The sequence below is a fragment of the Hirundo rustica genome, chromosome 17, assembly GCF_015227805.2.
Source record: "Hirundo rustica isolate bHirRus1 chromosome 17, bHirRus1.pri.v3, whole genome shotgun sequence".
Lineage (NCBI taxonomy): Eukaryota > Metazoa > Chordata > Aves > Passeriformes > Hirundinidae > Hirundo > Hirundo rustica.
Genome location: NC_053466.1, coordinates 3,181,666 through 3,192,046, shown reverse-complemented (window position 1 = coordinate 3,192,046; position 10,381 = coordinate 3,181,666). Strand labels below are relative to the sequence as shown.

The following is a 10,381-nucleotide window of genomic DNA, read 5'->3' as shown; positions in this document are numbered from 1 at the left end:
GTGCTCCAGAGGGCCAAGGGAGCACGTCCTACCAGCAGTCCCTCAACATCCCACGGAGAGCTCCCTCACCTCTGCTCTCAGGGTGTCCCTGTCTGTAGGACAAGCAAGAACCTCCTGGCAGCGCTTCCTGGGCACTTCTGAAAGCTCCACTCCCATCTGGTGGGGGGGTGGATGCTGGGCAGCTGGCACTAGAGACAGCAATTACAACAGCACAGCACAAAAGGCTCTGCTTTCTCTAATCACACACTTCCTTTTTACTCATTTGCTTGTTTTTTCCCCTAAGGTTTCCAGGCTGCTTCCTGCTCATCCACAGCTCCTGCTCTAGCAGCAAGACACTGACAAGCTTCACAAAATACCATCAAAACTTAGTTCTACATTTGATCTTTTCTCAAATTAGCAACTCCAGCACATTCAGATTAATCACTTTTGTGTCAATGCATCTTGTCTAGACAGGGCAGAGAACAGCTCACAGAAAAGAAAGTGGCAAGTATCCATTCCACATGACATTAATCCTCTCTAATGCAAATACCCAGCACCAGATCTCAGCCTTCCCTGGCTTTTAGGGCTCTTAGCCTTCAGGAGACCTAAGAATATTCCCATATAGATACTTTTCAAAACTATTTTATTTGCACACAACGTTACAACAACAATCCAAACACCTCCCACACAACATGGGAAGATACAACCACTCTTCCTACCACGATTACACATGGCTCCTCTCAAACCAGATCAGAAAGTGTTTGTGCTAAAGTTTCCAGTGCATGTAAACCTGTTGTGAGTTTCTGTGAAAGCCTAAAGGCTGGAGGCAGAGCCCAGGCCCTCAGATCATCATCACTGCTGTGTTAAGGCCATATACTTTTTAAGCTTTTCCTTCCCCACTGCACTCCCTTTCTCCTGCTGTCCGGTAGGAGCTGTGGGGTCGCTGCCCCGGGACAGCAGACCCAGCAGGACATACTGGCCTTTCTTCCATGCCTTCAAGTAAATTTCAAATGGTCTGTCACAAGTTAGTCATCGCTGGCTGCCCCACAAGACTTACTTTGGCTGGCAGTCAGACACCAGTGCAGGTGGCACTGGTGACTTCCCCTGGCAGTCTGGCTGGGAGGAGCTGAGCTCCCCGTAACCTTCACAAAGCCAGAACAAGACTCACTGCAAACCAAACCACGACAGCTCCAGTGCAGTCTGTTAGTAACGGACACGCCTCTATCACGGCCTGATTTTTAGTTTAAGTACCCTGGCACCAGCCACAATCCCGCTGGGCTCATCAGTAGCTCCGTTTCCAGCCCCTGCTGTAGCTGTGCGTCACCGACACCGCACACCTAATGCTGTCATCCTTCACCAGCGTCCACATGATCCACATCTCCGTTGGGTTCAGTCTGTGCACAACCATCAGCTCTTTGTACAAGCACGGATCAAAAGGATTGAAAGGTCTCTGGATCCCGAAAGTCTTAAAGCCAGCGTGGTTCTTTGGGGTCACTGACATCTTTGCCAGACACATTCCCACAAACACATCGTCTATGGGGAAGAGCTCCGTGGCCTCTGCGGTGCTCTGGAGGCGACGCACTGTCTCTCTAGACATCACATATCCCCCTCCTCCTGCATAGTGAGGATAGAAGGTGGCTCCATACATGGGCTCTGGAATAAAGTATTTGACCTTGGTGTTCCTGATGGGCCGGGCGTTGGTGATCACGTCCCCAACAAAGAGATCCTGTTCAGGGTCCAGCTCCCGGAGGAACTCAACGATGTTGTAAGTGTTGACAAACACATCATCGTCGCCCTTCAGCACGAACCTGGCGTGCAGGCAGTCCTCCGTGAACCAGCGGAGGAAATGCAGCTCCTTGAGGGTCAGGTTGAAGAAGTTGTCAACAAAATCCCACTGCAAGATGTCATCGAACTCCTGGCTCTCGTAAGCCAACAGCTGGTGCAGGGGCTGCAGCTGGATTTTGGCCTCGGAGCGCCCCAGGAGGAACACCAGCCTGACGTGCCTGCCCCCGATGGAGACCTCCTTCCCCCACGTGTTCCTGATGGCCACGCGCCGGTCCACGTTGATGGGGGAAGACTTGATGGCCAGCAGGAGGAACATCTCTTTGCTGCACCTGGAAGGTCTCAGCAGGACCGAGAAGTTCCTGCAGTGCTTGTAGGTTAAGAAGACGCGGTGAGGCTCCGGGAGGGAGAGAGAAGAATTGGCAAAGGTCAAGTTCGGCAAACACTTGGTGTGCTCAGCGCCGTCCAGAACCGAAGGCTGCAGTCGGTGATCCACCACATCCACTTTCTGCTGCGCAGACGATGCTGCCAACTTCGCCTCCTTCTTCATGTAAAACACCCAGGCCAGCGCCGTGATTGAGAAGGTGTAAAGTGCAAGGCTTTTAATCCTGGGATACATGGCAGCATCCGCCGCAGGACCGGCCCCGGGCGGGCAGATGAAGACGAGCCGTTTCCTCCCACCTCAGCCGGGACGTGTCTCGGTGCTTCTCCTCGGTTCTCACCGGGACCCGGTGCTGCCGGTGAGGACGGTCCAGAGCCCCCGGCCCCTCCGGGGCGCGCAGACCGGGCTGGAGCCGCCACTCCACGGTGACCCCGAGCGGCAAAACCCCCGCCCTGCTCTGCGGAGGAGCCTCCGCTCCCTCCGCGATTCACCGGGAGCTGCCCCCGCCCCCGCCCCGCCCCGCAGCTCCCGAGCCCCGCCCGCGGGCGGAGGATGCGGGATGCGGGGGGCTGGCACCGGCCCCGGGGCAGTGGGTCCCCGGCTCGGCACACCCACCCGACACCCCCCGCCCGCTCCAGCTCCTGCAGAAGCCCCAGACCACCAGGAGCCCCGGGGCATCCCCCAGTTCTGGCGGTTCAGACAAACCAGGCTCCACGCGGCGTTCCCGTGTGGTTTATTTCCACTCATGCTTCTGCTATGGACACATCACTGAGTCTTCCCCACGGCCACGTTCTCCTGGCTCTGGGTGCTGGCTGCCAAAGGCCACCGAAGCAGCTGCATCTGGAATTGAACTGTCAGCGGCACCAGCTGGAGCTCTTGGCCCTCCTCCACTTCGGCAGTGTCTTTGTTTTTTCCTTTTTCTGTGATAAGAAGTATATTTGTCACGGTCTTGAGACAGTAAATCATCCTAAAAGCAGCAGTGTGCAAGGCTGTCAGCACTGACTGGGCCTCAAGGGAAATCTATTTGAATATGACTTCGGATAAGCCCAAAAAAGCAATTGACCTGGGTCAATTTGTTGTGAAACTGCCCTAGGGCAAAAGAAAGATGCAGAAATAAAATATTTCAAGGATCCTGGAAAATCAAGCAGAGGGTAAAATGAGACCTACGTGAGACTACTTCTGAAGACATCCTTCAATGTCTGGGCAAGCGGTTCACTTGTGACAAAGCCCGCTGCCTTCCCTCTTTGAGCCGTCTGGAAGTGATCCCAATTCCTCTGAGAAGACTTATTATTTGTGTGCATTTGCTGACTGAGGGATGCAAATCAGCCTCAGCTCCCGGCTGTGAGAGTGCCGGTCCCTGCACAGCCCCGCTGGACACACGGCTGGGAGCCATTCCCTGTCCCCCGGGGCACGGCCACTGTCACAGCTCCAAGGAGGTGCCCAGGTGTGGGCGAGTGTCAAACGGCCCCGAGCAGCTGGGGACGTGCAGACACTGAGCTCAGCAGGGCTCCAGCAGCTCCTCCAAAAGCCACAAGTGGGGTGCTCTGGTGAGTCACAGCCATGGGACAGTGGGTGTAGCGAGCTGTCATTTTTAGACACTGATTTTTGCACTCACACTTTGATATATGGACTCGGTGGCCTCACAGTGAGGCCAAGGCAGCTGCCACCTGCACAGACAAACTGGGGCAACAAATTAAGCACCAGTCTCTAATTGCTGTGGGTTTCCTTGCACACAACAGCACTTTTACCCTCGTTCGAGCTGAAGGGAAACCTCCTGCACGCCCTCTCCACACACCAGGGAGGGAAGGAAGGAAGGAACAACCGCTGCTGAAGCTGAGCTGTTTGACAGCAGCTGCCTGCTTCGGCAACAGGCTGAGTGTACACTGCAAATACACATCTTCTTGCGGGGGACAGCAGCTCCAGGAGTTCTTTTCAGATCGCTGGGAGAGGCCACAGGCTTCTCTGAATGCAGACAGAGCCCAGGACTGCAGAGCTCTGAGAGCCTCCCCAAAGACAGGGACCCTGCTGTGGGTGACAGGGCACAAGAAAGCAGCCTGGAGCTCTGTGGGTTAATTCACTCTTAAATCTGATGCCAGAGCAGGAAAACAAAGCTCCTTTGGTGGCTCTGAGCAGTGCTGGGAGGCCTGGCCCTCTCCATGCCCTCCTTGACCCACGAGCAGCTTTTCAGCATTGCTTGGCCACCCCTTCCCTCTCCCACTTCCTCTTGCTCTTGCATTACCCCTCCGATGTGCTGGCATTCCTATTTTTGCAGTCAAAACTAAGACGGCTGGAAAAAAACCTGTAAGAGGCAGGCTGAGGTTTGCCTCTGGCAGATTAAGCGACGCTGCCGGCTGAGCAGCCCTGAGCTCCGCGCTGGGGAGGCGGGGGACACACCCGGCGGGCTCGGGGTGGTTTCTTCATGGGTGACACCAGACTGGGATCTGTTCCCAGCCCTGGGCTGGCTGGAGCACCTGGGGCTCTCTGTGCATCTCATCTCCAAACCAGAGAGAACAATAATCCCCTCTGCAAAGTGCTTTGAGATGCGAGCTGGCAGCGGATGAGGAGCACATTATGCATCGCAGGCAGCCCTCGCCCAGCTGCCCGCCCACGCCACCGCCCACATTTGGCGGCCGACACTGCGGGCAGCACTTTTCTCACCCAAGAATCTGCTTTGCCCTTCTCCCCTGGCACAGGGTGCAGTAGGTGTGTGTCTCCCAGGGCAGCTGGCAGCCCACCCTCCGTGCTTGCGCAGACACCGACTAAAGAATCCAGGCTGTCTGTCCTGAGAGCCCCGCAGTCAATGTCTGTATTCACGGCTCAGGATATGAGTAAATCCCTGCTCCTGGAGCTGGCAGGGTGGCCGGGCCCTGCTCCTGTTTGCTCTCTCACACACCCCACCCTCTGTCACCTTTGGGAGTTGGAGTCGCCGCGGTTTTCCGGCTGGCCAGACCTCCTTTCCCTGCTTCGGCGTTCTTGCTCTTGTCTTTGCCTTTTTTTACCTCCTGTGGAGAGAGATGTTTCCACAGTAAGGCTGTGTTGAAACTCACTGCCCTCCTTCAGCCCTGTGACAGCTGTCATCATCTGGGTGCTGCCAGCAGCATTTCAGGGGAACAGGAAAGAGGTGAGGGCGAGCAGGAGCACAGCAGAGTGGCTGCTCAGAGAAGAGAATCCAGGAAACAGAAAGTTGGTACAGCTGGTATGGTGCTGCCGTGCTGAGAGAGAGCACCAGAGGAAGCATGAGTGGCTGCTTACACATTCTGGAATGGAAAAATAAACTCATCTATTTTCCTAGGCCCAGAGAAAGCAGCAGGCTTGCTAATATCAGCCTTAAATAACCACATCAGCAGTGATGGATGGTGGCTAGGCAGGGCTATTTCAGCCCCATTTTGAGGAGAGGAGAACTGAGGGATGGATGGATGCCCAAGCCAGAGAGAGCACTTGCTGAACCCCAGCCCTGCCCTGGGACATGTTCCTTACCTTCTCCTCCAGAACTGGTGATTCTGGTGGCTTCTCAGGGATCAGGATCCCAAAGTCACACACAGTTGCCACCAGGTCCTCGGTGGCCAGCAGGGTCTCCAAGGTCACCCTCGCGGTGCCCAGGGTGCTCCGAATGGGAGGGTCGCTGCGGAATTCACGTTGCTGCTTCTTCTTCTTTTTCTGCTTCTTCTTGGACAGAAGGACAGGCCTCAGTAGAAGGCTGGGGTCCCTTTATCAGAGAGAAGCAACCCCAACCCAGCCCCTTGCACACCACTGCATCCAGGTCAAGGTATGTGTCAATGGCTGCTGCCTTCCCCCCACAGAAATGGGGGACTTTGGGACAGGTCTGACTCTGAAACACCAAACTGGCCCAGGAGAAGGGTCCTTGTTCTCCCATCACTGTTTTTGCAATTCAGATAGAATTTGGTCATTGTTTTTTTCCCAGCACATACCTTTGCACCATTCTTCTTCAGCTCCTGTCCTTCCCTCTTATTTGGGACAGTGTTTTCTTCTGGATCCACAGGCCATGAGAGCACCTGCCCGGAGAGAGGAGCTGGCCCAGGGTCACTGCCATCCCAGCCTGCCTCCCAGAGGGAAGGTGATGCCACTGGGCCTCCCAGCAGTTCTTCCCCCTTCATCCAGCTCAGCCACACCCTCACCTTCTCCTCCACAACCGAGACAATTGTTCCAGCCTCCAGGTAGGACTTCAGCCCCACCAAGTCCTTGGCAATGTGTTCCTTCCTGTAGCTGCAGTCGATGGTGTCTGCCCAGGGCTGTCCACGGGTGGCAAACACCTTGGCTGTGTAGGGACACAAAAAAGTTCAGAGGAGACTTCTCTTCCCCCAGGACAGAAGGACCCCAGGACATGGCTGGTGTCCATCAGTCCCAGGAACAGCCCAGCTGGCACAGCAAGGGACATCCTGATGCCACCACACCCCAAAAAGAGCTATAGACCTGCCCTGAGAGGTGGGACATTACCAGAGTGGGCCTTGGGCTCCTCTGTGGCTGCAGGCTCCTGGTGGCTCTTTGTTTCTCCTGTGTCCTGAGCAGAGCTGTCCACATCCAGCATGGCCACTGTGGGACTCTGGTGTATTTTTTTTCCCTGGAACAGAGACGGATCTGCCTCCAAAATCCTATTCCCCAGACCACCCTCATGAGAAGAAAGGACTTCATTGCCAGGGAAAGGTCTGGCACAGTCAGCAGTGCACTGTGAGTGCACTCCCATGTGCAGAGCTCTGGGCAGCTGGGGCTTGTCCTGCTGGATGCAGCCACATGGGAATTCTGTCCCCAGCACTGCTGCTGCCCGTGCCAGGCCCATCACCCCATAGCCTGGAGATGCAGTTCCCCCTGCTGTGTGTGACCTGCCATGCTGCTTGTTTCCAGGAGCACAATCAAGCACCAACCTCAGGGCTGCCCCTGTCCTCGGGCTCCTCTCCCTCTGTAAACTCGTAGGTCACACAGTAGCTGTAGGTGATCACCGGACCCTCGGAGCCAACCTCCAGCTGCTGAAAATCTTCTGGATTAGGGAGTCCCTTCATCTCCCCAATGCTCACAACCACTCGTGCTTCACTCCTCATCAGCTCTGAAAGGAAGACAATCTTGCCGTGAAGCTGCAGCGCTTCCCTTCCAGAGAGAGGAAGGAACAGAGCAAGCAGAAACCTCCAGGTCCCACGTCCCACCTCCTGGCACCCCTCGGTGCCAGCCTGTGCAAATGCCGTGACAAACCACTGCCACGTGGGGTCACTCCAAAGCCACACGAACACCTCCTGGCTCGGCTGCTCTGCTCCTTCAACATTTGAGTCTCCAAAAAGCACATCCAGCACATAAACTCATTGAGTAGGGGCCATCAAGAGAGGCTCCCCATCCCGGGTGTCCCCAGCCTCCTGCTGTCGTCCCAGTCAGGGATGTACCACAGAGGGGGCACCGCTGTGTGCAGGCAGTGCAGCACCACGTGAGCACATTCCCCAGTACAGATGTTCCTCTTGCCACGGCTCGGGAGGGAAAGCCAGAAAACCATAAAAACAGACGGTGTCTGGGAAGAAAAGCTGAGGCAGGCCAGGACACTGAGGCAGTGCTGGGACGGGGATGGGTTGTTCTTGTGCCTAAGGCTGAAACTACCTGGACTGTAATTACAGAGCTCAACCACAGTGCAAACCCCACTCCTGAACCACAGGTCAGCACAGGCAGGCTCAAAGGCGGGGGCTCACCTGGCTGCCTTGCCAGACCATGGAACCGCTGCCTCTCCTCAGGCCATACGTGGATGTCATCGAGGATGGACAGCTTGGGCAGGCTGTCCACGAGGAAGCCTCTGTAAGTGGGGATGAGAGCCAGGGGGTTCCCTTGGAGGACCAGGATGTGGAGGTTCTGCAGCGTGGACAGCTGGGAGACCAGCTCCAGCAGGTCTGTGAGGCTGTTAAAGCTCAGGTCAAGGGAGACAAGGTTTGGCCTAAGGAGAGAACCCAGGGGAGGAGGTAAGGCAGCCAGCACCCATTTGAGGATAGAAAGCTACAGCCCTAGGGCAAAAACAGAAACAAAAATCATATTTCCCCAGCACAAACTGGGTTGAACAGAGGAATCAAATCTGGAGACCAGTCCCAAACTCCTGAGCCATACAGTCCATTGCCAGTCTGCCCCACAACAAAAAACATTTCTTTAGCACCCTTTGATGACCCCACTGCACCATTTGATGATGCAGTCTACACTTCAGATCCTTACAGACCTCCAGCAGTAGCTTTGGGAAGGACATGGAAAAAGTAAACTACCCAGGGAAATGGAACTGTGGTGGGCAGGGTGACAGGGCAGTTCCCCAGTGATCTCAACATTTCACACCTTGCTAAGGACCAAGACAACCTCTGGGCATGAGACAGAAGACAGCAGAGACAGACTGCTCTGCACAGAGAGTAGACACAGAGCAAAGAAAAAACCCTTCTGATTTTTCCCAAAATTTTCCCTTCTGTATTTTCCCAAAAAAGGGCCACCTCCGTGGCTTGAGGTCACCTGTTCACATCTGCTCATTTCCCTTTCAGGAGCCCACGTTCAGCCTGTGGCATTACCAGAAATCCATGGTGAAGTACTTTTCCTGGGAAGGGCCACACAGCCGGTTGTACCCCAGCCCCAAGTGCTGGAGCTCCGGGGGTGGCCGAGCACACAGGTCCTGCAGATCATCCACAGCATTGCAGCAGAGCTCCAGGACCTGCCCAGGACAGAAGGAACAAACACCTTGGCAGTGAGCTGTTCCTGGCACCCCCTCGAGCTCTTTGGCTTTCCCTCTGTTCCCACATGGGAATTCCTGCCCCATCCTGCACAAGACCCCTCTCGCTCACCTTCAGAGTCCGGGGCAGGTGGGCTGAGGTTACTCTGCGGATGCGGTTGGCACTGAGGACGAGCTCCTCCAGCTGCTGGAACCGCAGCAGACCCTCATCCACCTCCTCCACCTGCAAAGAGCTGGGTTTGGCCAACTCGTCCCTGAGGCACCTCGTGGCCAAGGTGACACGGACACGCGTTGATCTTCGTGACATCTGTGTGACACGGATTAGCACAACATCCTGGGGAGGCTGTGGGGAGCTGCTCTACTCCAGCTGCAGCACCTGGGAAGACCCTGGCATGGGAAGGTGTCCTTTTCCCAGGACGTTTTCCCTCACAACAGAAGACACGGTTCCCTGGCCGACAGCTTTACGGGCACCAGCAGCAGCGCTTACCCCCTTGTCGAGTATCCGCAGGGACCTGACGGCCTGGAAGACTCCGGAGCCACGGAGGAGCTCAGGTGCCAGCGCGGCCACCTCCCGCAGGAGCCGCTCCTGGGGGCTGCAGTCGGGGGGCAGTGCCCAGGGACTGTGCCGGTCTCTCAGCAGCTCCAGCAGCGCCTCGGGGGTCTCCTCTCCCGGTGGCACGGCCTCCTCCAGCCCCGCTGGCTCTGCCCGGGGGCTCCTGAGGGCATTGAGGCGAGATTTGTTCTGCGGACGGGGAGAGAGGAGAGGCAGTGGCAGCCCTGTGCCGTGCCCCACGGCTGTGCCCCCCTCAGACCCCTACCCAGCTGCCGAAGCCACAGGGGAAGTCCTGCAGCCCCAGGTGCTGCAGGTACTCCTGAAAAGCAGCCGAGACGCTGCCGGGCGCTGCCATCCTGCCCCAGCCTGGCAGGGAAGCCCCTGGCTCAGTGGTTTGTGTCCCTGTTGCTAGGAGAGAGTGCCATGGAACCAAATACTACAAGCAGAGGGTGGAGCAGATCCGGAACAACACCGGACTCACCCGGCTGGGAATAAATCCCTGATTTTCTGGTTGCTGCTGGGTTCTGGGGGCTGCTCCCCACCAGGGAAAGAGCAGGTGGCCTCATGCTGCACTTAGAGGGTGCAGCATCAGCATTCTTCCCCGGCCCGGGACCTGTGACATGGAATTTGCCATTTCCCTTATCTATGTCCTGAGTGTCACTCAGGTTTCTGGGAAGAAGCAGTCAGGGTGTCAGTCAGCTCTGAAAGCCCAGCTCTCCACTTTACCTGGAGGGCACTGCCACACAACCATGTAAGGCCATCAGAAAACAAGCTCATGGCTGAAAATACCAGCTCCCACACTTGGAAAAAGTAGGTGAGCTCCAGGAACAAAAGCCACAGCTGTGTCTCAGGTCAGCATCAGGTCTCCACAGACAGAGAATAATTTCCTTTTTCCAGTGATAGATGTTGAGGCAATGGCCACAAATTCCATTTTAGAGAGCTGACGGAGCAGCATGTGTCAGCAGAACTTCACCAAATGAATTGCAGTTGCCCTGTG

The 10,381-nt window shown here is 56.1% G+C and overlaps 2 protein-coding genes across 2 annotated transcripts; both read right to left on the bottom strand.

The window, feature by feature from the left end:
* Nucleotides 1–290: 290 nt before the first annotated feature.
* On the bottom strand, nt 291–2,622 carry B3GNT4 (UDP-GlcNAc:betaGal beta-1,3-N-acetylglucosaminyltransferase 4). Its single transcript, XM_040080973.2, has one exon. The coding sequence runs from the start codon at nt 2,378–2,380 to the stop codon at nt 1,262–1,264; it is 1,119 nt and encodes a 372-aa protein (XP_039936907.1). The 5' UTR covers nt 2,381–2,622; the 3' UTR covers nt 291–1,261.
* Nucleotides 2,623–2,908: 286 nt separating this feature from the next.
* On the bottom strand, nt 2,909–9,739 carry LRRC43 (leucine rich repeat containing 43). Its single transcript, XM_040081099.2, has 12 exons — nt 9,650–9,739; nt 9,319–9,573; nt 8,944–9,054; nt 8,674–8,813; nt 7,828–8,066; nt 7,024–7,202; nt 6,599–6,722; nt 6,280–6,419; nt 6,073–6,156; nt 5,621–5,809; nt 5,052–5,145; nt 2,909–3,057 (listed from the first exon to the last, which is right to left on the bottom strand). The coding sequence occupies exons 1-12, from the start codon at nt 9,737–9,739 to the stop codon at nt 2,909–2,911; spliced, it is 1,794 nt and encodes a 597-aa protein (XP_039937033.1).
* Between the last annotated feature and the right edge of the window lie 642 nt (nt 9,740–10,381).

Bases quoted from the DNA above. Each gene is read 5' to 3' on its own strand.
- B3GNT4 (XM_040080973.2), bottom strand. From the start codon at position 2,380: ATGTATCCCAGGATTAAAAGCCTTGCACTTTACACCTTCTCAATCACG.
- LRRC43 (XM_040081099.2), bottom strand. From the start codon at position 9,739: ATGGCAGCGCCCGGCAGCGTCTCGGCTGCTTTTCAGGAGTACCTGCAG. The intron at 8,067-8,673 runs GTAATGCCACAG...TTCTCTCCTTAG, and splicing joins TACTTCACCATGGATTTCTG to GCCAAACCTTGTCTCCCTTG. The intron at 6,420-6,598 runs GTAATGTCCCAC...GTCCCTACACAG, and splicing joins GGAGCCCAAGGCCCACTCTG to CCAAGGTGTTTGCCACCCGT.